A 25,043-nucleotide genomic window follows, 5' to 3' on the forward strand; every position below is an offset into this window, starting at 1 on the left:
AGCGATGGTTTTTGCTGGTTAATGGAAGTTACTCTGAGTTTTCTGGTGGAGATCTTTTCTGTTTCCCCTCAAAGGCTAGCTAATACAGTTTTACAGACCATCGTCTCAGTTTAACAATAATTTAACTTCTAGTAAGCGGTTCAAAGAAGGGATCATCTGTATTGCATGCCTGCTTGGTACTGGAGGGTTCATATTTCCCTACTACAAGCTTCTGTTATCTACATGGTAGTTGCATGTGATGTTTCTGTGGATCGAAAAAGATGTTCCAGTAAATGCATGGATTTTATAAGTGAAGGAAATTATTTAGGAAACAAGACAGAGGTAAAAAGGAATCCAGTCAATGCTGGGTTGTGTTTTGTGTAAGGAATTCATGAATGGCTAAAGACTGCTTTTGGGGTGGTTCCATTTAAAGACAGCAATGGAAGCATACAGAACTCTTGTGTCTCTCCTTTCTGCAGCTCCAGGGTGGTTGATGGAGTTATGATTCTCCCTGTACTGATGGTGATGGCGTTCCCATCCCCGAGCTGGCAAGGTGAGTGTTGTGTGGGGTCAGGGTTTCCAGTGTGGTGTTTGGTCACTCTTCCATGATTCATTGCTCCAGTGAGGGCATTGGCTTTGGAAAGTGACTTCTGTAACTGGTTTACACAGCTGTGTACACGTGAAGCTTTTGTGACATGCAGCGTGTTTAAGGTTTGCCTCAGAAAAAGGGAATAGTATTTCCACTGTCACGGAGAGGAAGGAATGCTTCATTTGAAGATCTCTTGGATGTTCTGAGAGATGAGCTCCTGAAAGATGGGTGCTCCACCTCACAAACAGCCTTTGGAAAACATTGAGTAAAGGCTTTCTGGGAGTAACTTGGTTTTCTCAGTTTTAAATTTTAACTTACTTGAGAGAGATCTCTATGTCTGCTTTGGCATATCTCATGCTGAAATAGCTGAATTGGAATTGTTACCTCCTACTTAGTGGTTCTTCAGCACTACCTGAAAACACTGTTGCTTCCCCTAAGCAGATGTTATTGTCTTTTGATTTCATTACCTCTAACTGAAGCTATTAAGAACAGGAGGATGTTTTTTCCTCGACTCTTTCCTTTTGCAGATGATGAACGGAAGCTCAAGATGGTCCCCTACGAATGTGTGTGTGAAGGCATATCCTGTGGGAACGGGGATCGGTGCCAAGGCCAGCGCTGCTTTGCTTCCCTGAGCATTAATGACGGGGCCAAGGTTTACCAGAAGGGCTGCTTCCAGGTCTATGAGCAACGGAAAATGACGTGCAAAACGCCTCCGTCCCCCAACCAGGCCGTGGAGTGCTGCCAGGGACACCTGTGCAACATGAACATCACTGCGCAGCTGCCCTCGTCCAAAGGTGAGAGCTTAGCTCAGCAGCAGTGTGTTCTGAGAAAGAGGGGGTGGCTTTGGTCTGCCCTGTCGGGAGAGGGATGGCTGCAGTGCTGGCTGAAGGGAGGCACGGGATGGCCTTTGTGCCCTGGGCCCCACCCTGGACCTGCTGGCACACATCTGATGCCCTGCTGGGGCAGGCAGGGCTGCAGTGTGTGGCTGGGGTCAGGATGGAGGCACTGCCTGCGAGAAGTGGCTCGGTGCAGGTGAGGGCTGTGCTGTTCCACAGGGAGTGCATCCTCCGTGCAGGTGTGCTCACACCTGGCTGTGCTACAGCCTCTCTGTCACGCTGGGTGGTCGGGGTTGGTGTCAGTGCTAATGCGTTTAAAGACTTTCTCTGGGAATCTCCAAAATTATTTTTTTCTCTCTCTTTTCACACTTTTTCCCTTCCCCCCTCTTTCCCAAGGGCAAACCTTTCAAGGAGAAGCTGCAGGTTACAGCATGGAAACACTAATCATCGTTATCCTGGCTCCTGTGGTAGTGTTGATAGTTTTTTCTGCAGTAGCTGTGCTGATCATACGGAGAATACAGAAAAACCACATGGAGAGGCTCAATTCTAGGGATGCAGAATATGGCACAATCGAGGGCCTCATTGCCTCGAACGTGGGGGACAGCACGTTGGCAGTAAGTGACCTGCCTGTGTGCAGGGTGTGAGTTTTCCTCACTTCCAAACTCCCCTCTCTTCCTTCTGTGTGGCCACATCACTAAGAGCATGCTTTGCTCTTAGTGATCCCCCTTGGCCAGGGGGTGCCACTTGGCCTCAGGACTGGAGGGGTGCTGTTCCTGTGCTCCCAAAACTGTAGTATTAATGAATTTTAACCAAAAGATGGGTGTGGCAAGTGTAGGTCCTTTGGACCTGGAGAATCACTCTAAGCTGTTTGTGTTCTGGAAACAGTGTCAGCACATCAGAACAGAGTGTACCTGGCTGTTGGGTGGCCTGAAGTAATGGGAGAGGTGAAGAATTGTGCTGCGTGTTTGATATACAACAGCCTGAAGGGCTGGAAAGAAAATACAGATAATTTTGACAATTATAACCTTCAGACTGCCATGATCTCGGTAGCAGGACTCTGAGATGACTGGGATGTCAGTGACATTTTGTTGATGGAGGAGGAGTTCTAAGAAATGTGCAATTCTTACTCAAAGCTCAGTTTTCAAAATATGCTCTTGCTCATACGGTCTCTGGAAAATACAATGAGCTGGGAAGTGTTCCCTTTCTGCAGATGACTGTCCCTTCCCCCTTCCCGGAGGCCAGAGCACAAATGTCCCTCACTTTATCTGAGCAGAGCAAGTAAAACTTCAGGCAGATGGAGTGTGTTCCTGAAGAAATGCAGACTTTTCTTCTTGCATTGCTGAGATAAAATGTTCCCGACATTAAGAGGCTAGAAAACATTTTCTATTTTGGTGCCGTCCCACCATAATGCACTTTCGCTTTGGGGCCGAAGAGTAGCCTGTCTGTTAATATTTTTTTTCCTTTTTTTGTAATGCCTTTGGCTCTGTTTAATGAGCCCACAAAGCAGTGATCTGTCCTTAAGCATTGACTTCAGCTTTTACCAGCTCTTCCATCTTATGTGTGCAGGATCATTTCAAGCCATTTGCAGACTTTTTGTACTTGTAGTTATTTAATGTTATGTGGAAATGGTGATAAAGCCTGTAAAGAAAAAAAATCAAAATTCTGTTTCAAAGAGCTGGGAGCTGTCAGAACCTCTGAGCCAGTGCTGAATGGTGCCAGCACTGCTGCTCTGCCTCCCAGTGTGGCTGATGCACAAAATGTAATCGGTAGCTCCTCTGCCCAAATGTTCATCTAAACAGCAAGTCTTCTAGATTCCAGATTTTTCTTCTCCATTGTGTTTTAAGTCACTGGTTTTGTCACACATTAAGTAAGTTTACATTTAGGATTAGTCTCTGCAGTGTACCAAGTGCTTAAAGCCCTAAGCTGTTTAGTGGAAGGAGCTCTGGCCTCTTCAAATCTTGTTTTTACAGTTGCTGTAGATAAGTTTGGGGATGGTTTTTTTTGGTTTTGTTGCTTTTGTTTTGCCTCTGATGCAAGCAGGAAGGAAAATGGGCCCTTAGTTTGTGTTAAAAAGTAAGGTAGTCTCTGTCACTCCTAGGTTATCTTTTTCTTGAGCACTCATTAAGAGGTTCTTAGAAGAAAGGAGATTTCATGGATATCTGGTCCAAGCACAGCAATGCAGTTTTCTGATAATAATAGAAAGTTGATTCTGTTTAGGCTTTTTTATCCTATTTTCCTTTGTAAAGAAAGATTCCAGCAATAGTTGTTAATGCTTTGAACTAAACTCCTGGCTATGAAAATAGCTGGGCATTAGCATTTTACAAGGCTAATGGGATTTTAATATTCAATCAGGATCTCACTCATGTTTATTATAAGCTTACAGCTCAAAGTCTGCTTTTTATGCACTAAAAATACCAGAAACTGATAAAGCTTTTAAGAAATATTTGTTACAGAAATTTTTCTGGAGTATTAGTGGCAAATCTTGTGTAGGTGATGCTGGAAAATCCCTTCACCTCGTTTATTTGAAAACTGGTGTTGGTTTTAAATACCTGCACCAAGCTTGGATGGGTATCAGAAACAGCTGGGAGGGCATAAGATAAGTAAAAGAAGAGTGAAGTGCTGAAAAAGGGCAGAATCTCATGACAGATGATAGCTGGTTTGCCAGGAGTGGGCTTCCAGTGCATACACATTTGTTGTCATATAGTTATTACACTTACTAAAGAAATAATGACTTAGTAAACAAATGTCTTTGACCCCAAGTGGCCAAATGGCATCCCCAGAGCCACAGAGATACTCCCAGACTTTAACCTAACCTATCCTTTGTGCATGTAAACATGCAGGGGAAAATGGGGTTTCTCAGGGGTCCTAAACTTGTGCTTTTCCTTCTGAACAGGATTTGTTGGACCATTCCTGCACATCTGGAAGTGGCTCTGGACTTCCTTTCTTGGTGCAAAGAACGGTGGCTCGCCAGATCACACTTGTGGAGTGTGTAGGTCAGTGTCTTCTGGGTGTTTAGTTTTTTGTAGGGCTTTGGTTTTAATTTTAAGGATTCATTACATCTTTCTTCAGCTTATTTTTATTATTGAGTAGTGTTAATTGAGTTTAGGAAGCATTTGGGTCAAAGATACCTGGAGGCATTGGCATTGAGCCAAGATGCTATGCAGGCACTGAAGAGGTCAGGAAGCTATAGGGGTAAAAAGCTTGACTTGCAGACAGTATGTCCTGATCTGCACAGGACAGGGTTTGGTTTTGGTGGGGCTGGTGGTTTTTAATCCTTTTTTCCTTTGTGGATGGGTTTGGGTTTTTGCTTTCTTTAAATCATGTTGCAAGGGGTGATGATGGAGTAGAAATGTAAGGGCTGTATCCCCAGTATTACATTTCCTTCCTGTCCTTGCTGCAGAATTGACAGCTCTGTGTTGTGCACGTGGACTTTGCCATGTGCTGCCTAAGTCACTTCAGCTGCAAAACCTCTTTCATTGCTGGAGGTGAACGGTGACACCTCCCAGTTCAAACCCTCCATTCTGCACTGGTGTGCAGGGAGGGGAGATCCACACTCACAGGCCTTGCAGGTAAAGCAGCCAGGAAAAACGAGGGATGCTGGAGCACAGTGTGGCTCCAGTGGAAAGAAGTGCACGCAGGGGATGAGATCACCTGGTGTGATGCTTGGTTCATGACAGTGGAGTTCTGCCTGCTGAAGGCTGGTTGTTCGTTGACAGCTTCTGTGTTTTTCCCCCACCAGGAAAGGGCCGTTATGGAGAAGTTTGGAGGGGTCAGTGGCAAGGAGAAAATGTTGCTGTGAAGATCTTCTCTTCTAGGGATGAAAAGTCCTGGTTCAGGGAAACTGAGCTGTACAACACTGTACTGCTGCGGCATGAGAATATTTTAGGTAAGTAGGACAAGCAGGTTCTGTATCCTGGTGTGTCTGGTGTAAAGGTGAGTTTCCTGGACAGGTCACCTGTGAAGCACTGCATGCTTGCCAGGCAGCTCACAGTCTCTATGTTCTTGTGTTGTGATAAACAGCTGAAGAGAAATTTTCAGGGAGAGACCTTCCAGGAGGGGCTGAGTCTCAAGAGGGGAATGTGTCATAGCAGCTTGACTTGCTGCTCTTCAGTATTCCAGCAGGAAGCAGTTAATCAACCAGATGAATCAGGTGTAGGCAGCTGAGCACACAGAAAGCAGTGGAGGTGCCACAGAGCCCTGTGGAAGGGGCTGGCTCCTGCAGCTCTCATGGCAGAGTCCTGCCCAGGCTCAGGAGAAACTCTGGTGGATCTGTGTTGGATTGTAATCTCAGTTTCCCTGCAGAAATGGAGGGAGAAAAGGTGGGGAGGAGTTTATAATGAGATTTAGGGATTTGAATACTTTTCTGTATGACTAAGTAAGGTGTAATATGAATCCAGTATTCTCTTGTGTTTAATTGTTCTGCTCAGGGTGAGAGTAAGCTCTTTTGGTGTTTAAACTTCAGTTATAGCTGCATGATGTATCTTTTTCCCTGTAAATAGGAAAGTAAATGAACCTTGTGCATCACTCATACCTCATGTGCTTGGTTCTAAGAACTGGGAAAGTGGCTTTGTTGTGTTGAGCCATTCTGAGGTTTAATCAGCCCTTTGATTCCTAATAGTCGTGCCCTTCTGTCACTGGTGTGCCACCTCTGCAAATAAAAGCAGCAGCACATTTTAAGTGCTGACACTGCTTCACCCAAAATCTGTCTTCAGACAGTTTTCCTTTGACTCCTTATTCTTGCTTCCTGTCAGAGAACGTTCCCTGGTTCTCTAGCTCACTCTGCTAGACATTTGTGTGTTTCCTGAAGCAGTTCCTTTGTTACTACAAAGATAATTTGGTAGCCTCCTGAAATGTGAATTATTGAACTTCCCTTCCCAAGAGGGCAAGTGACTTGGCTGAAATTACATTGCATATTTTCTTTGGTGCTCTGCCTGTGTTTAGTCTTTCTTGATGACTGTCAAATTAGTTGGCTATTTTAGAGACTTTTTTAGATGCAATATTAAACAGTATCACAGATTACAGAAATGTCGCATTGTGCACAAGTCTGACTTTAGGAGAGAAAGCAGCGGGTATTCTTTCTGGCAAATGTTTGTGAGCTTTTCATAAACATGATTTGTTCCTTTGAATTGGGAATAAAACTTTCGTTGTTCCCAGCTAAAGCTGTTGAGGTCACTATGTGGGTATATTCAGAGGTGACAGGAAGGGAGCTTCCCCTGAATTTGGGGTTCAGTTTTAAGACATGTTTTTGAAGGCAGTTCTTGAGGTTCATGCGTTTTGAACAGAAAATTTTCTCTGTTTCTTCATAGAAGATCATTGTGGTTGGGCCACACATTTAACCCTTTACTCAGGAGCCTGCACTGGCTGCCTGTGGACTCTAAAAATGGAAATGGTTGTTCATGGCTTGATGTTTGAGGAGTTTCTGCTTTCCAGTGACCCTCTCAAAGTGGGCAGCAGCAAATGTGCTGCAGACTTGGGGTCTTCCCCACCCCCAAGTCCTTCAAAAAGAAGGAAAAATAAAAATATTTTTAAAGTGTGCAGTCCTGACAAGTAGTTTTTTAATGTGACTGACAGATACGTAAATGGGGTCTTGTGAATAGATGTGCGTTAGAGTTCCAGCATTTGTTGGCTTTGTTTTCATCGCAGCGGTACCTGCAGTCATCTGCAGTGCAGTTGTAGTTAGACAAGTTGTGCATTGCAAGAGCGGCCTGCAGTGTTGATTCACCTTGTCACAGAACATTTCAGAGCTGGAGGGACCCTCAAGGATCATCGAGTCCAGGTTCTGGGTGGATGGGCTGTGCGGGTCACACCCAAACCTTGGCATTATCAGCACCTGCTCCGGCCGGCTGAGCTGCTTTTCTCGGGGAGTCTTAAAGCTCTGTCAGTTTATTTTATCTTTCTCCTCTTCTCTCCCTCTAGGTTTTATTGCATCTGATATGACTTCCAGGAACTCCAGCACGCAGCTGTGGCTGATCACACACTACCACGAGATGGGCTCCCTGTACGACTACCTGCAGCTGACCACGCTGGACACGGTGAGCTGCCTGCGCATCGTGCTGTCCATCGCCAGCGGCCTGGCGCACCTGCACATCGAGATCTTCGGCACGCAGGGCAAGCCGGCCATCTCCCACCGCGACCTCAAGAGCAAGAACATCCTGGTCAAGAAGAACGGGCAGTGCTGCATCGCCGACCTGGGTGAGCGCAGCCCCTGCTGCTGCACGGCCAGGCTGGCGGGGGGCTGCGGCTGGAGGATTGAGGGGTGCTGGGGGCGCGGGGGTGGTGTGTCAGTGACCCCTGGCCGCAGTGACCCCTGGCCGCAGTGACCCTGACCCCTGTCTGCACTGACCCCTGTCTGCACTGACCCCTGGCCGCAGTGACCCCTGACCCCTGTCTGCACTGACCCCTGGCCGCAGTGACCCCTGGCCGCAGTGACCCCTGGCCGCAGTGACCCCTGACCCCTGTCTGCACTGACCCCTGGCCGCAGTGACCCCTGACCCCTGTCTGCACTGACCCCTGGCCGCTGCCCCCGCGCTGCCGCTGTCTCGCTGGCCCTCCCTGCAGTGCCCACCGCGGCCGCCAGGTGGCGGCTGCAGCCCAGCAGCGCTTTGGGGCCGGTTCCCGGTTTAGCGCCTTCGATCCCGTTCCCGGACGGGTCCCGTTCTTCCCGGACGGGTCCCGTTCTTCCCGGACGGGTCCCGTTCTTCCCGGACGGGTCCCGTTCTTCCCGGACGGGTCCCGTTCTTCCCGGACGGGTCCCGTTCTTCGCGGACGGGTCCCGTTCTTCCCGGACGGGTCCCGTTCTTCCCGGACGGGTCCCGTTCTTCCCGGACGGGTCCCGTTCTTCCCGGACGGGTCCCGTTCCCAGATCCCAGGGCTTGCAGCCCTCACACCTCATTTCGGGAGCAGTGTGTGTCCTGCCACGGACAGGCTGAGCCGTGCGCTCGCTGTCCCGGTGCCGCGGCCCCGTCAGCCCGAGTCGTGCACAGCGTTCTGTGACCCACAGGTGGGTTCCCTGGCACCAGCTGGTTTGGGACTGCAGCACCATGCACGGGTGCTGAGCAGCAGGCACAGCAGCCTGGCTTGTTCACACTTTGGAGGGATGTCTGACAGTAACTTTGTTTTGCTTCTCTCTGAAGACAAGGGAGAAAATAGTAGTAGAGGTGTATTGAGGCACCATTGCCTAGGCAAAAATTGTAACAGGAGATGGGAATTTTAAAATAATAATTATACTGCATAGAATTGTATTAGAAATGTTCCTGTCACTTGTGCCTGAGGGACTTGAGATACAGCCAGGGAAAACAGGAAAGCCACATACTTGGGCCTCTGGAAACATGCTATGGAGCAGTAACAAATGGAGCAGTGAGCTGAAAATACAAAGCGTCACAGAGTGGCTTTTAAATAAATTTGTAGTTCACTCTGAGGAGGTGCAGCATGTCCTGGCATTGACTGACATGGCATAGGTACAGTGAAATCTATTACACTATTTATCTACCGGTTTCAGATGTCTGTGAGAGATTTTTCTAAGAGAATACAGCAGTAAATACTTCTCGATTAGTCTTTATGATGGTTAAAGTAGCTATTTTTTAAAATGGAAACTCCTCAAACATATATCTGTCACATTTTCCCTATGTTCCTCCTCTGTAAGGGAAAGTGACCGAAGAGTTTGTGGCTTCTGGCATGCATTCCTGCCCTCCCTTCTGTGAGGCTCTGTCTTGTTTGCACGCTCTGGTCTGTTCCTGTGAGGATGCGGAGCTGGGAGCTGCCGTGGCCCGTGGCACCCCGGGATCAGGAGCTGCAGCAGCAGCCGTGGCTGGCTCAGGTGTGCCGTGGGGCAGTCAGGAAGGGATGTCATGCATCCCTGCTCAGCTGGCAGCTGGGGAATGTTCTGCTTTGTCCTTGCAGAGCCGTGCCCGTGGGCCTGGGCTGGGCAGCAGGCGGGGCTGCGTGCTCCCGGGGCCCTGTCACACCAGTGGGTTCCAGTTTAGGAGCTGGTGTCTCGCAGCAGGAGCTGCTCTGCCGTGGGCTCAGTGCCTGCAGAGCCCTGGCAAGGGGCTCTGGGCTGGAGCAGGGGCTGCTCCCCAGCTCCCAGACTGCAGGGTGCCTCTGTGGTGGGTTACAGCACTGTGTCCCGGCCCCGCTGCCCCTGCCAGCTCTGCGCTGTGCTGACCTGCCTCCCTCCCTGCGCACCTTGACCCGGCGGCCTCTGCAATCTGGTTTGCTCCGTTCCGGTGAAGTTTTACAGTTTTTATCAAGTGTTCTCTGAGGGCCTGATGTTTTCAGAGTTGGCCAGGAAATGTGGTTTCTGACCTTTGTTTGCTGTTGCAAGCTTTTTTAAAGGAAAAATTATAAGCCATACGTAGTGTATAATATAACCTAATATGAATTTAAAATAGTGCATAAAAGTGTATGTGTATGTGTCAGTATTTGACAGAAGTACTTGGATCTGGGAGCAGACTTCTCATCAGTCTGGGGTGATGAGATGGTACATAAGGTCTCCCTAGGAAGGGTGGGGACAAACATTTTAGCAGTGTTTGTTGTGATAGGCCAAGGGGAGTGGTTTGAAACTGAAAGAGGGTTGATTTACATTAAATATTGGAAGTGTTTTACAGTGAGGGTGGGTAGCCCTGGCACAGGGTGCCCAGAGCAGCTGCCCAGTGGCTGCCCCTGGATCCCTGGCAGTGCCCAAGGCCGGCTGGACAGGGCTTGGAGCACCTGGGACAGTGGAAGGTGTCCCTGCCATGGCAGGGTGGGACTGGATGAACTTTAAGATCCCTTCTAACCCAAAATATTCTGTGATCTTCCTAAATGTGCCATAACCATATTCTTATCCACTTGAAATACCTTGAAGTGCATTTAAATTGTAGAAAAGTGTTCTCAAAATTTTTGTTATGTTAAAGAACAGACTGTTCTTTGGAAAGAAAGGCAAATGAATGATCTGGTGACAGGTTAGTTTTTGTGGGACTGAGGTAAAAAGCCTTTTAAGGCTCACCTAAAATAAACTCCTGTTAAATGTAAATAGTATATGTCATTCTTAGATTTGTTGAGGAAATTAGGGAGAGTTTGTGTCGCCCTCTCTGCCGCTTGGCTCTGCTGTGCACCCGCTGCTGCTCAATTTGCAGTGCTCTCTGTTTACCGTGGCCAAATGAGTGCTCTGTGTGCTTCCAAATTTACAGTAATTTGGTCCCTCACATAATGTTCTCTGCTTAAATGTTTAGTAATTAGTAGAAACCAGGTAGAGTGGTTTTGTCTGACTCATTTTAGATCTGCTTGAGGATGTTTATTTTTCAAACTGCTGCAAATACGGTGTTTTTGTTTTCCAGCTTTATTTTTTTAACTTGTGTGTATCCTTCATGCAGTGTTTTTCGTCTCCCTTCCCCACAGTTCGGGTGTATCCACCTACCCAAAAGGTCTATAAATAAATTTGAATGCTGTGTAAAATTGTTTTGTTCTAAGCAGCAGCTGTTTGGCCTCTGTGCATCTGCACCCGGAGTGCTGGGGACATCCAGTGGCTGCAAAACACTTCATGACAATGTTTTGCAAGAGTGCAATAAAATGCTTGATGATAATCCCTTAGGAGATAAGGGGCCTGTCTGCGGCCCCAGGGGTGGTTTTGCTGGCAGGTTTGGAGCTGACCTCGTTGGTCTTTGGACAGTTGGGCCCTTGGCTCCTCTTTCAGAAACCATCTGACAGGGTTGCTGCTCTCGGGGCCTTTCAGCGTGTGCTGCTGCAGTTGAAGGGGTCTTAACAGTGCCTTGTTCTTTCTGTCCCTCAGGCCTTGCAGTTATGCATTCCCAAAGCACAAACCAGTTGGATGTGGGGAACAATCCCCGTGTGGGCACCAAGCGCTACATGGCTCCAGAGGTGCTGGACGAGACGATCCAGGCGGACTGCTTTGACTCCTACAAGCGGGTGGACATCTGGGCCTTTGGGCTGGTCCTGTGGGAGGTGGCCAGGCGCATGGTCAGCAACGGTGAGTGCCTGGGACTCCTTCCCTGGGCTCTGGGAGAGCTGGGAAGGGTAATTCACAGCAAAGCACCCGCCCCAGCGTGCACAGCAACATGCGCACGATGGCTTGAGCCCTGAAACGCTGAGGAAGCTGTTGGTGTGTTGGGTACAGTGGCTGATTCCTCTTGCCACTTCTGTTAAGGAAGAGAAGTCCCCTGCTCATTCTAAGTCCTGGTGAGACATAATTCATACCAAATAGCTGTTAAAATTTTAAATCACAAGGTTTCTTTCTTCCTTGTGTCAGTAAACCATAGTGAATACTTTCAGGTGTCTGTTTCTCATGACAAACACTAAAGGACAGAAAGAAAGGCAGTGCAGAAGGTGTCAGAATTCAGGATTTGCTTTTGCTTTGCCAAGCTGGAATGTAGCACTGGCATGTGCACAGGTGCAGTTCTGGTACTGGACACAGGTATTGCTGCAGCAGCTGCAGCTCACAGAAGCTTTACCTGAGCTGCTCTTGAATGAGAAAGGGTGGATGGTGCTGGCAGCTTCACCAGGTTGGTGTGGAGCTCATGGCACTGCAGACCTACCTGCTTATAGGTGCATGCTCTGGGAATTAGATTCTGACTGAGCTCAGTGCCACCATGGAAACACTTAGGTGATGCAGATCTGTCTGTGCTTTGGTCACATCAGGGCAGTCTGAAGTTGCAGGTGCTGGTGATACCAATTGCACAGAACAGTTGCTCTCTACTCCTGGCTGTTGCTGTAAATAATTCCATGCCCTTGCACTGGTTGGGATGGAGCAAACATCTTCCCTGGTCTCTGTGCATTGAGCTGTGTGGGAATCATTGCTGGTCAGGTGGTCACTGATAACCCTGTTTGCTTTGCAGTGAGACTTTGGCTTTGGGAGTGAGCTGCAGGAGTAAGGGAGGGTAGTGTCTTGGGGGCCAGAGGCACTCATCAGCTCCCTGTGCTCTCCTGGGCTCGTGGACAGTTTTCCAGTGACTCATCCTGGTTTAGTGCTTCAGCTCACAGAGACCTTGAAGTTGGTCTAACATGACTAAGTCTGGTAGTTCTTAATTGTTTAGCTATTCTAATTTAATTTTTTAAATTTTTAAAAACATACCCAGTGATCTTCAGGTGATACAGTGGTTCTTGGTATTTTCTTGTTCAGTAAGAGGAAGAAGCTATGGTAGGAAACTCCTTTGGCACAAACAAGTACTTGTGTGTTGTCTGTGTGCTGCAGCAGGAGCCAGCCAGCATTTTCTCTGTGCTCAGAATGTGATTTCAGTCCCCAGAGCTGGGTTTGCCTCCCTTCACATTGAGCTGTGCTGGTTCCCTGGAGAGCATCCCCTGCTCTTGGAACGTGCTCCCTCGTTTGGCGCTTACCTGGTGCCTGGCACTCACAGCTCACCTCCCTGGGAGCTGCTGTGCTTGTTCCCTGGGCTGTGCTTGTGTTCACAGTGACAGTGACACCAGAAGCTCAGAGGTGGCTCCTGCTCAGAGGAGCCCTGGTGTGTAGTCGTTGTTCCCTGTGCGAGGCTGGAGCTGCCGCTCTGTGTGTGCTGCTGCTGTGCTTTGTGTTGGGTTGAGCAGTGAGATTTGTGCATGCACAGGACAAGCTGGACTTAAAGTCAGCTCAGGGCCATGGACGTGTCCCAGGGCTGGAGTCCTTCTGCTCTGCTCTGGAGCCAGGCTGGGGAGCTGGGGTGCTCACCTGGAGAAGGATCCAGGGAGAGCTCAGAGCCCCTGCCAGGGCCTGAAGGGGCTCCAGGAGAGCTGGAGAGAGACTGGGGACAAGGGATGGAAGGACAAGAAAAGGAGGAATGGCTACCATTGCCAGAGGGCAGGGACAGATGGGATATTGGGATGAAGCTCTTCCTGGCTGCGAGGGTGGGCAGGCCCTGGCACAGGTACCCAGAGCAGCTGTGGCTGCCCCTGGATCCCTGGCAGTGCCCAAGGCCAGGCTGGACAGGGCTTGGAGCACCCTGGGATAGTGGAAGGCATCCCTGCCATGGCAGGGGAGGAAGGGGATGGGCTTTGAGGTCCCTTTTGTAGGGAGTAGAGGCAAGAAGCCAGTGCAGTACCTGTGAACTGTAGGTGACTGGGGAGCAGAGAGGCAGCGGCCCCAGCAGAGCAGGAGGGAGTGCTGGAAGTGGCAGCAGTCAACTGTGGGCTGTGCAGGAGCCCAGGCTGTGCTGGAGCCCGGGCTGCAGGCTGTGCTGGAGCCCAGGCTGTGCTGGAGCCCAGGCTGTGCGGGAGCCCAGGCTGTGCGGGAGCCCAGGCTGTGCTGGAGCCCAGGCTGCAGGCTGTGCTGGAGCCCAGGCTGTGCTGGAGCCCGGGCTGTGCAGGAGCCCGGGCTGTGCAGGAGCCTGGGCTGTGCTGGAGCCCAGGCTGTGCTGGAGCCCAGGCTGTGCTGGAGCCCAGGCTGTGCTGGAGCCCAGGCTGTGCTGGAGCCCGGGCTGTGCAGGAGCCCGGGCTGTGCAGGAGCCTGGGCTGTGCTGGAGCCCAGGCTGTGCTGGAGCCCAGGCTGTGCTGGAGCCCAGGCTGTGCTGGAGCCCAGGCTGCGGGCTGTGCAGGAGCCCAGGCTGTGCTGGAGCCCGGGCTGCGGGCTGTGCAGGAGCCCAGGCTGTGCTGGAGCCGGCTGGCCCCGGGCAGCAGGCGAGGGCAGCGTGCCGCGGGTCAGTGGCGGTGCTGGGACAGAGGTTGAGTGGCTCCCTGGCACCGCCGCGGGCTGCAGCTCCCGCCAGGCTGGACAGAGCTCGGAGCGCTCCGCAGGCACTTCTGGAGCAAAGGCCAGCCCGCTTCCTTTGTCTGCAGTGCTGCGTGGCTTTGCAGCAGGCAGTTGTGTGCCCTGTGCTTGGGAAAGAGCACATGACAGTAGTGAACGAGAGCCAGACGCTCTCTGCACAGATAAAGTTCATCTGTAATATCCTCTAGGCCCTGGAGTGTGTTCAGAGCTGTGTGACAGCTGGGTTCGGCTGTTTGTCTCGTGTCTCTGGCCGTACCTGCAGGACAGGTGTGACAGCACGGGCACAGAGGGGGTTGTGTTCATGAGGTCTCACGGTAAAGTGGATTCTTAAGATAGGAATTCAGCCCAGCAGGCGATGTTTGGGAATTGCAGTTGGCAATTGCTCTGAGCAGGAGGGTGGGTGATGCTGCTTTATGCAGCACATGTCACTTGTCCTGTGTTCACGTTGGAATAGCACCGGGCAAAATGCAGGCTGCCTGATGTTCTGATGGGAACTTGCCTGGGTAGCCAGGTCTCCAAATTACCCTGCTGTTCTCCAAGGCACTTGTGATTTCCTGAAGACCATTTCCCTTTTTGACTAACCATCACAGACAGGGGTTTACAGACTTTTGCTGAGTATGCACAGGAATATCTATGGGGCTTTGGTCTTCATCTCCAATAGAACAGGAAGGCTAAAATTCAACTGCTACAGGAAAGGTTGAGAACCTCTTTTCAGTTTCAGGGTATCCAAAGCAGCAGGGATTTCGTGTCTGGCCGTGGGACAGCAGATTTCAGTCTGTTGAATTTCTGTCAGCAGCAGATATTTGATGTTCCTGCTGGACACAGAGGGCCTCATTAGCTCTGGCTTTCTCCACACTGCTGACCCAGATGCCTGTCTTTGAACACCAGTTTGTAAATTGGCTTCCTGAGAAGGCTGGGCTCCCTGCAGATGGTTTGTGAGCCTGATGCAGTGGGGAAGCAGAGAACTGCATGTGTGTCCTGGGGAGTGGGCAGAGGGGCTCCAGCCTGGCAGCGTTCTGTGAGCTGGTGATGGGCTGGGGGAGCACACACACACCAGCTCTGCTTTCAGTGCCAAACCCCTAGGACATGGCCTGGATCAGGCTTGGAGCAACCTGGGACAGTGGAAGGTGTCCCTGTCCATTGCAGGGGTGGAATGAACTGGGCTGTAAGGTACCCTCCCAGCCCAAACCAGTTTGTGATTTTATGAAGATGCATTGAGCTCCTGAGTGCCACAGGCTCTCGGGTGTTTGGCTTTGTGATGGCATGTGGTGCCAGTTGCCCTGGGGATTTTACTGTTTTCATAGCAAGGAATGAAATGCTTTGAAGCACCAGTTTGAGGGTCTGTGAATGCCGACATGCTTATTGGACTTTCAGCAATTACAGAAGCACCAAAGTGTATTGAGCCTGTTAGGAAACCCAGTGCAGACCTTACATTTTCCCATTTGCTCATAGAAATCCCAGTTTTTGGTAGGCAGGAAAGCTGCATGCATTACAAAACATGGCCTTTTGGCAAGGGATGTACTTCTCCTTTCAGCTCCAGCATCTGCAAAGTGGGTATAGCTTATACTTTGTGGACTTGCAATATGAGCCAATTAGCTAACATTTTGAGTTGATAAAGCTGTTCCTGGGGCAGTGAGTGCTGTACTGTTGTTCAGAGACTGCATGACACTGTAGGGTTGAGTTCTAAAGGATTTTTGTGCCTCTTGGGTGGGGTTTGTGCTCCCTCTATCCCTGCAGAAACACTGCTCACTGTCTCAGTCATTGAGTGATGTCTGTTTGTGTCTCACCAGGAATTGTGGAAGACTACAAACCACCCTTTTATGACTTGGTTCCGAACGATCCCAGTTTTGAAGACATGAGGAAAGTGGTCTGTGTGGATCAGCAGAGGCCCAACATTCCCAACAGATGGTTCTCAGACCCGGTCAGTGTGTGCTGGTCTCTGATGTTGTTGTGGAAGCTTTCTCAGTTGTCACTCGCTGGGGGATGATCTCGGTGGCCTCGTCACCTGTACAGGGGTGGGACATGCTGGCCTGGCTTGGGGAGCACTCAGCAAACTGACAACTGCCAGGTCTGAGCCAGTCACAGACTGGCCTTTTAGGGAAAAAAAACCAAAACTTCCAGCTGCTTTTCCTGGTGGTTGTTCTCCCTCTGAGGGGAAGTGAAGGGGAGAGAAGCTTGTCCAGGGCTTTTCTACATTTTACAAGCACACACAACAGAATGCTGGGCTTTCCTGCCTACAGAACAGGGGCTCTTTTCTTTTTGAAAGACTGATGCTCAAGTTAATTTTTCTTCATCAGTATCAGTCTGGCCTCTCCTGGCTGCCCAGCTGTTTTGTTCTTACCCCTGGAGCTGTGGAAGTCAGTTTGAAATCTGTAGGGCTGGGCAGGCAGAGTGCCCATCTCTGAGGTTTGGGTGTGGAGCTGTGCCCTGTGCTGGGAGCCCAGCCAGTTAAATCATGCTGGAAATCACAGTTAGATCTTGATGAAATCACAGTTAGAACTTCTGTACCTTCTCAGCTGCCTTCATGGGTCTGCAGGAGTTGGTTTCATTGAAGAGAAATTCTGTGTAGTATTTAATTAGAAAAACCCCAACACGCCGTTGTTTAAAGCTGCACTATTTGTTCACTCCAGTCAGCCCACGGGCCAGTTCTGCTCTTGGTTTAATCAAGTTATCAGACTTATGGAGCTTTTCAAAACATGTAAGCTCTGTATTTGATAAATAGTGGGAAGCTCTGAAAATGGAGCGTTCATTAGGCAATGAAACTTCTCTGTGTGGGTGCTTGGCCCCAGCCAGTGCTTCCCCGAGTTCTTTGTGAGTGACCCCTGTGTTGTGTGGTTTCTGTTCTTCCCCAGACGTTGACGTCCCTTGCCAAGCTGATGAAGGAGTGCTGGTACCAGAACCCCTCGGCCAGACTGACAGCCCTGCGCATCAAAAAGACTTTGACCAAAATTGACAATTCCTTAGACAAACTGAAAGCTGACTGTTGACCCTCTCCTCGTGGTGCTCTCCCGGCAGGAAGGCACGTGGCTGCCCCAGAGGGCTCTGGCCAGGCAGTGCCCAGCCCTGGTCCCCAAGGGCTGCTCGGAGCGGAGCTCTGGGGAGCAGCTGGGGACCCCGGCCGCCCGCGCCGGCTCACCTGGGCGGGCTGAGGACTCGGCTGGGTGTGCTGTGCCTGAGCTAGTGGCCTGAAGGAAGACAGAGAAATCCTAAGACAAGATCAGGGCATTAAACAATGGCTTTGAACAGCTCTTTTTCTTTTTTTCTTTTTTCTTTTTTTCTTTTCTTTTTTTTTTTGTTTCCTTTTTTCTCCCCTTTGTATTTTTTTTTAATATTTTATTTTAATTCTCCTAATCACTCCCAAGGTGAACACGTGGAAGTGGTAAATTTTAATCAGCAATATTGCCTGTGCTTCTCTTCTTTATTGCACTAGGAATTCTTTGCATTCCTTACTTGCACTGTCACTGTTAATTTTAACGACATGACTTGCCAAAAATATGATTGGCTGTATCCTGCATTGATCTTTGCCTGAGTAATAGGAAAAGAATTTGGTAAACTGAAAATGTAACTGTCAGACTTTAGCTGCATTTTACATGTGTACTGATGTTTACAATAATGCTGAACATTAGGAATTTCTTGTTTATCCAAAACTTGCAAATTATTTATTACTAGTGCACTTGCCAGTTTTTTAAACTGTAAAATAAGTGCATAAAGTTAAAGCTTATTTTTATGTGGCCTCTTTCATGATTTCTTACACAGACGTTTTTGTAACACGATATAACCTGAAACATGAATTGTTTTCTGTATTATCATATTACAACTCGATAGTCACATTTTAAGTGCTTCACATTTGTAGGTGTGTGGTCTGTACCATATTTTCAGTTGGAATATGGAACGTATATATAGCCATTTCCCACAGGACCTTGCATCTGGCATCTTACTGATCTGGGAAAGGAAAGCAATGGAGGAGTTAACTAGAATATTAGGTCATGAATGCTGTGGGGAAAATGCATTTTATTTCTTCTAAGCTATATAATATGCATTTAAACTCTGCCAGAAAAATAACTATTTTGTTTTAATCTACTTTTTCTATTTAGTAGTTATTTGTATAAATTAAATAGAATGTTTTCAAGTCAAACGTGGGAGTGTTTTAGTTGTGTCACTGCCTGTCCCAGTGAGGACCCTGGGCTGTACCCGCAGGGTCTCGGGGGCTGCTCGTGCCCCTCCGAGGTGCTGGGGCTGCAGGGGTGCAGCGAGGGTGCTGGGCTCTCCCTGGACACGGCCCTGTCCCCCAGCCCCGGGTGCCACCAAAGCTTCCCTCTGCCTGGGCTCTCCATCCACTGCTCTCCCTCCTCGGAGAGAGCCTCTCCCGTGCTCTCCCTTCCCGTGCAGGAGCCCAGCAGTGGCAGTGCCCTCTCGTCCTTGGGAAAAAAGAGCTCCTTCATTCACAGGGACCCCCGGGTGACCCAAGGCTCTGGGCAGGGGTCACCCTCTCCACGCTTCCTCCCCGGGGTAAAACACTTCGAGGTTCCCTCCTGGGTCTGCCAGGTTCTGCTCTGCTCTGACTTTTCCTTCTCAGCCCCACCTCCAGTCCCATTCCAGCGAGTGCAATGCGTCATTCCACAGTGCAGGAGGAGCAGCAGGAGCCGAGTGTGGGGTAGGTGCTGCCTGGGGCAGGTGCTGCCTGGGGCTGAGAGACGGCGTGGAGCTCTGCAGAGCAGCCTGGGCTGGCACCAGCTGCCAGGTCTCTAATTATATGTGATGAGAAAAAGCCAGGAAACGCGGGGTTCCAAGAGTTCTTCTCTTAGTTTGCAACAGGAATTCACATTCCTGAATGTGCTTGGGTTTGCTTTAAATCGGTGTGTGTGTGAGCTGTGTCCTGGGCTGGCTGGGACACGGCTGCAGCGCAGGAGGGACGGGCTGGCCGTGGCACAGGGCAGTCGGGGCTGGGCTGGAGCTGCTGGGAGGGGGAGGTCGCTGGTGACCAGCTCAGCTGTGGTGAGGAGCTGATCTGGGCACTGCCTGAAGCTCTGCAGACCTCTGTGCCTGCTGGGACACCTACCTGCCTTTCTCTAACAGCTGATGGAACTGCTGCAGGACTTAAACCCAGGGCAAGCAAGGCAGGCTCCTGTGGAAGTGCTTGGGGTGAGGCCAGCAGGGGTGTCTGCACAGGCTGGGGTGACAAGAGGTGGCACTGCAGAGTGGGGACAGAGGCAGAGGTGGCAGTTCAGTGTGCTGTGTGAGTGTGGTGTGTATGGTCAGGTTTTTGGTTGGAGTTTTCGCCTCTCCAGTGTTTTCCAGTGCAGGGCTTAGAGGAGAGAAGGTAGCCTGTTGTGCTGAGAGTTAGTGACAGCTCTGGCCATGCTGGTGGAAGCTGGGCTGCATCCCTCCAGCCCTGCCTTGCTGAGTCACAGCATCTTACTGGGCATTAGGGAGGTGGTCCTGTTAAATACCTGCCCCAGCTCTTTGCGCTGCAGCGTCCTCTGCAAAGTGCTGTGTTCTAGAACAGCAGACTGCAGGCTGGGAACAGCTCTGGGTTGGGTTTGGGTTTTCCAGCCACGGTGCTGGGTACTGGGCTGTCTGCAAGATCACCATGGTTCTCTCTCCACTCCCTGGCAGGGAGTTGTGCAGAGTCATAGGGTCCACCCTGAGCCTCCTTTTCTCCAGGCTGAGTCCCTTTCCAGCTCCCTTGTCTGCTCCTGGGGCTCCATTCCCTCTCTGAACACACGGGATAACCAACAAAAGGATAAGACCACAAACCATAGGAACACCCCAGTAATACTCTTTATCCTCTGTTAGGTAAAGGAGATTATCTGGAAAAGCCACTGGCGAGGGGGTAACAGAGTCTGTCAGTGCTGGAAGTCCTGGACACTCCTGGGTGTGATGGACAAGGTCACGGTCACTGCTGCTGCTCCAAGGACTTCTGCATAGAAAAGCATCCAGGATTTATTTAAAACATACTTCACTTTCACCCCTGCATCAACTGGACTATTTGAAGTGCTAGCCAGTGTGTGTGTTGGAATTGGTTGCTGTTCAGCAAATGTGAATCCAGAAAGTGAAGAGGAGAGTAATCACTGGGAGTTATTTCTTAGCAAGTTCTGATCCCTTGGCTTGGGATAAGCCAAGCACTGTGCTGTCCTGATGTAGTTACTGCTGAGGACGGTCAGGGTCTCTGCTGGCCAAAGCCAGCAGGAATAGCTGGCTGCCCTCTTGGGAACTGGAGTGTGGCAGGCTGGGAGCAGAGAAGGGAAAAGCCAGTGACAGCCAAGGAAGTGTTATCTGTGGTCTGCATGGTTTAACCTCATTCCACGTGTTCTCCTGTCACAGGAGAACATTTCTTGCTGCTTTTCCCTGGAGGTGTCAGGGCTTGGGCAGTGGGGGAGGTTCCACGTGAAGGGAACACCTCAGCTCCCCATGCTACTTTCCCAGCATGTTCATTAATCAGTGTTCTTCTAGTACCTCCACCAAAATCTAATCTTCTAAAGAGATTTGGAATTCTTACACATAATCTGCTGCGGTAAGGGCGTTGCTGCGTTTATTACTATGGCGATGGCACAGGCAGTTCCCTGCTGCAGCTGAATTATTCATGTGTCTGGCGGGTTTGCACTGCACCAGCCAGGACAGAGCTGCTCCAGCCGTGCCTCGCTGGGGATCAGAGCCTGCTGAGGGGAGGCCCTGCCTGGAAAAACAGCTCTGATGAGCAGCACTGACTGTGGGATTCAGCTGTCCTGCTGCTGGGGACAATCCCCAGCAGTTACTGGGGGAAGACTGGATGGAACCAGAGGTGTGTCAAATCCTGAGGGGTAGGAAATGTCGATTTTTGTTTGAATTTCTCTGTTGCCCAGAGAGGCTGTGGCTGTCCCATGCCATGCCTGGAAGTGTCCAAGGCCAGGTTCAATGGGGCTTGAAGCAGCCTGGGTTAGTGGAAAATGTCCCTGCCCATGGCAGGGGGTGGAATGGGATGGGCTTTCCTACCCAAACCATCCTGTGATTCCATGATGCCATGTGCAGAAGGCTGGTTTGTTACTGCTCAGGAATGTGGGGCTCTCAGAGGTGTCCTGGGGATGGACACCTGGGAGCAGCCTGAGGCCAGCACTCCGGTTTGTGTTGCTGTAGGGAAGTCACTGAAGGCTTCCTCCCTCTCAGCTGGAACTTCTCTTGTGGGCTTTCTGGGCTGGAATTATCCATCAAAAACCCATAGGAGGCCTTCAAGAATTTTATTTACCTGAATTAAGCTATTTTGGTAGGGACAATTCTCTTCCCTGCGAGGCAAAATGTCTGCTGTACAAAATGCTCAGCCTTGGCTCAGTGGCTGGCACTGGAGAAAGGAAGCAGAGACATTCCAGGTGCTGTTCCATTTATAGAGAGAGAATCTCAAAAACAGCATACATCTAAAAGATAAGGTTTGTGTGGGAAAAATGTTTCATCCAATGTCGAGCTACTGAGCTACTGCTACAGATGCTCTCACCTGGAAATAGCACCTGGGCTTTACATTCCCAGTTAGAAGGAAAAATCCCCCCACCCTTCAGTGCCTGGCCCACGGAGCTGTGCCAGGACAGAGCCAGAGCCTGTCAGGGAGGGCTGAGCTCTGCTGGACCCGGCTCACGCCCGGCCAGCCCCTCCTGGAGGAAGAGGCTGCAGGAGGAGAGCTGGGAGCTGCCCCAGGGCTGCAGCTTCTCACTGGGAACGGCCTTGTCCTGCAGCCCCTGGTCCTGGGCAGGGATCTGCCAGGGGCTGGGGACACCTGACCCCTGTCCCCTGTTCTGTACCAGCCCCACTGCGCGGGGCCAGGGGCCGGGATGGTGCCTGTGGGGCAGCACACCGAAGTGTCTGCCAGCTCTCAGACCTGGGGGACGTCAGTTGTTGGGCTGTTGGGTTTTATTAAAAACACAGCCAGTGTCCCCCTCGGCACCACAGTGGCTGCCCTGTGACATCCAGTGCTGTGTCAAAACCCAGAGCGCAGCCCTGGGGCTCCCGTCCCTTCCTCAGAGCTCTGCTCTCCCAGGTCTGAACCTCTGAGGTGGATTTAAAAAATTATCTAACAGCAGTAATTAACAATTTGTCTCCAACTGCAGCCCCCATCCAAACACTGACCACCTTTCCCAGTGCAGTGACTGTCCACTTGTACTGTCACAAAACCACCCTGATCTCCTCAAATCAACAGCATTTGGATGCTGGCATCAGTGTCAGCAAGTCCAGGTCTTGGTTTCTGTGCTAAAATCTTTTCCTCTCAAAAAATGAAAAGCTGATGCTGTGTTCAGTTTCAACACATGAATTTTTCTTCTTCTTGTGGGTATCGTGGAGATATTTTTTAAAAAGGTTTTTTTGGGTGTTTTTGCTGGCTTTCACAGCATGGAAAAGGCCAGCACACCTTCCTCTTATCCCTTGTATTGTTCTTCTGTTCAAGCTCAGAGATGAGATGTGTGTCAACTGTGAAAAACTGTGCCAGAAGGAAGTCATACCTAGCAAGGCCAGGGTTTTTTTTGTTAAAGACATTAAGATTTGCAGTCAGCTTGCTCTTTGGATCATAAAAGATGATGACACCCTTAGCGTGCTGCTGGCTGGAGTCAAGGACTTTGCATCGCCCCTGTTTCCTCCCCCATGGGCCTCTGCAGCAGTTTTCTCCAATTTTCACCACCCAAAAAATCCTCTTCCCAAGTTTCATAGGTATTTCAGATTCACAACATGGATCTCTTTCCATTCTTGGAATGTTCTGGAAAACCCGGAGCCTTAAAATGCGATCCCCCTTTTGTGCCTGCAGTTCGGCGGGCTTGGCTGTTTCCTGTGCGCAGCACCGGCAGTGCAGGGGCTTCAGGAGAGCTGGGGCTGGCCACGAGCTGGGGCAGCCCCGAGCAGCCCGGGCAGTGCTCTCCCTGCCCGGGCCAGCCTGGCCGTGCCTCCGGCCGTGCCAGAGGTGCCTCGGTTGTTGCAGCTTTCCCTGGGAACACGCTCACGGCAGGGCACAGTCACCCTGTCAGGTCTCTTGTAATGAGATTCTGTGGGAATCTAAAACACGAGACAGCCTCTCTTCACTGGGAGAAAGGACACTGATACCACTAAATAAAAAAGGTATTTGGTTGTTTCTAATTGTTTGCTGAAGTGAGAGAACCTGCAACTGTGTCTCCTCTGCAAACACTTTAAAAAAATTGCATGAGAAATGTGACACAACTCCATGTTCTCAGCATCTTTTGCTCTGTTTTATGAGGATCTTGAATGCACACTAAACCTTTAGGAAAAGGGCTCTGGCCCTCTCCCTTATCCCGACTCGGTGCCTTTGACTGCTCCAGCCATTACAGGTGGATGGTTCCGTTTCCTTGTTGCTGCTTCTGGCAAATCTCCTCTCACTCCCCTGGGAGATGGTTCCAAACTGCGCCACTGGAGGTTTCCCTTTGGAAATTTTCTGGGTTGGGCTTAGGTGGAAAGAATGCCCCTGATCCCTGGCAGTGTGCCAGGCTGGGCTGGACACGGCCTTGGAGCACCCTGGGATGGGGGAGCTGTCCCTGCCCAGGACAGGGCATGGAACAGGGTGGGCTTCCTTCCAACCCAACCCATGCCATGATGAAATAACTTTTTAACTACACTAATGCTCGCTCTTTGGACACTTCTTATGCCTGATGCTCAAATACTCCAAGCAGTTCCATTGCTACCTCCTCATCAGAAAGGTCCCCCACTCAGTGATGTGTCCTTCTCAGGAGATTTATGGGCTACTGTGTGCTTGATTTCAGAGCCATAAGAAGCAGCATCTGGGGAGGAGGTGACTAAAGAATTATGTTTCTTGGAATTATAAAATGTTTGGGATTTTTTCACCTCTTGTGCTAATTGCCACAGTCAACAATATAATGCTTTTGCAAGAATGTATCATCAGAATTTTTTATGGTTTTATGACATTTCTGGATGAAAAGAGTGGGACTAAGGGAGTGCAAGGGTGCTCAGTAGCCATGGCACTGATGTGGGAGGCAGAGGAGCAAGGGCACAGGGAACTGCTGATCTGCTGCCCGTGTCAGGTTGTTTGTGGATTCCCTTTGGTTTTTCTTGCACAAAATTTCAGTAGATCTTGGTTTTGTCCTGATGTGGAGCAAAACGAATTACAAATCAAGATTCTTGGCTTTTAGCCCATTCTATAAGTGCTTCTAGTCAGCAGAAGTTTCTCTGGTGGTACCTATTTCCAAAGAATCCTACATTCCCAGGACAGGCTGTTCCTGTGCCCCATGAGCCATGCCATGCAAGCAGCTACTGGGGAGCATTTGTCTCACAACACCCTCAAAGCGTGGTGTGTTTTTCCCTCCCATCCCTTGTCTTGTTGTTTTGGTTTCTGCTGGTGTTTGTTGTGTCAAAGGCCTGAGGAAGATCAGGCAGAGAGTGAAAGCTCAGTGGTGATGGATAATCAGGACCCAAACCTTCAGGTACCTGAGTATACACATATTATAATTTCTAAAAGCTTTGATTCTCCTTCTTTACAAGTGCAGGAGATTATATTTTCATCACTTATGCCAAGTGTGGGTAATCATGTTCTGTACATTTTCTTTCTTAAACTGAAGAAAAATTAATTACATTATTCCTACTTTTATGTCTTCCTTTATATGGAAAAGCAGAATAATTCTGTGCTGTGCAATTCCCATCACAATTAATTGAGGGTGGGGTGACATGGAAGTCCTCAGTGTTTTCCTGGGATCTATTTGAATGACAATTTTAAAAAGAAAAAAGTACAAGAGCAGCTTTTTCTGGTGCTGTTTAACAGCCACTTGATCCCAATACTTGGGTTTCATTTCTGCTGTCTCTGTACTGTGGTGGAGGGCAATTTGTTTTCTTGGAAAAAAGGATTTAGTCAGATGATTTTTGCTTGTGAAGGTGTAATCGCTAAATCCTAGAATAGTTAGAAGGGACCTTAAAGCTTGTCCAGTGCCACCTCTAGTCATGGGCAGGAACATTTCCCACTATCCCGGGGTGT

At 49.8% G+C, this 25,043-nt stretch overlaps 1 protein-coding gene across 3 annotated transcripts in view; it reads left to right on the forward strand.

The window, feature by feature from the left end:
• ACVR1 (activin A receptor type 1) overlaps nt 1-18,233 on the forward strand; it is a 44,630-nt gene extending 26,397 nt beyond the window's left edge. For all 3 annotated transcript variants that reach the window (XM_021543441.3, XM_021543443.3, XM_021543442.2), the window contains exons 2-10: nt 459-532; nt 1,096-1,362; nt 1,801-2,018; nt 4,298-4,397; nt 5,144-5,290; nt 7,321-7,596; nt 11,174-11,371; nt 15,889-16,019; nt 16,951-18,233. In XM_021543441.3, coding sequence (XP_021399116.1) covers nt 481-532; nt 1,096-1,362; nt 1,801-2,018; nt 4,298-4,397; nt 5,144-5,290; nt 7,321-7,596; nt 11,174-11,371; nt 15,889-16,019; nt 16,951-17,085 — 1,524 coding nt within the window. In that variant the 5' untranslated portion in view covers nt 459-480 and the 3' untranslated portion in view covers nt 17,086-18,233. The remainder of the gene's footprint in view (nt 1-458; nt 533-1,095; nt 1,363-1,800; nt 2,019-4,297; nt 4,398-5,143; nt 5,291-7,320; nt 7,597-11,173; nt 11,372-15,888; nt 16,020-16,950) is intronic.
• Nucleotides 18,234-25,043: the final 6,810 nt, after the last annotated feature.

Source organism: Lonchura striata, chromosome 8 (genome assembly GCF_046129695.1).
Source record: "Lonchura striata isolate bLonStr1 chromosome 8, bLonStr1.mat, whole genome shotgun sequence".
NCBI lineage: Eukaryota > Metazoa > Chordata > Aves > Passeriformes > Estrildidae > Lonchura > Lonchura striata.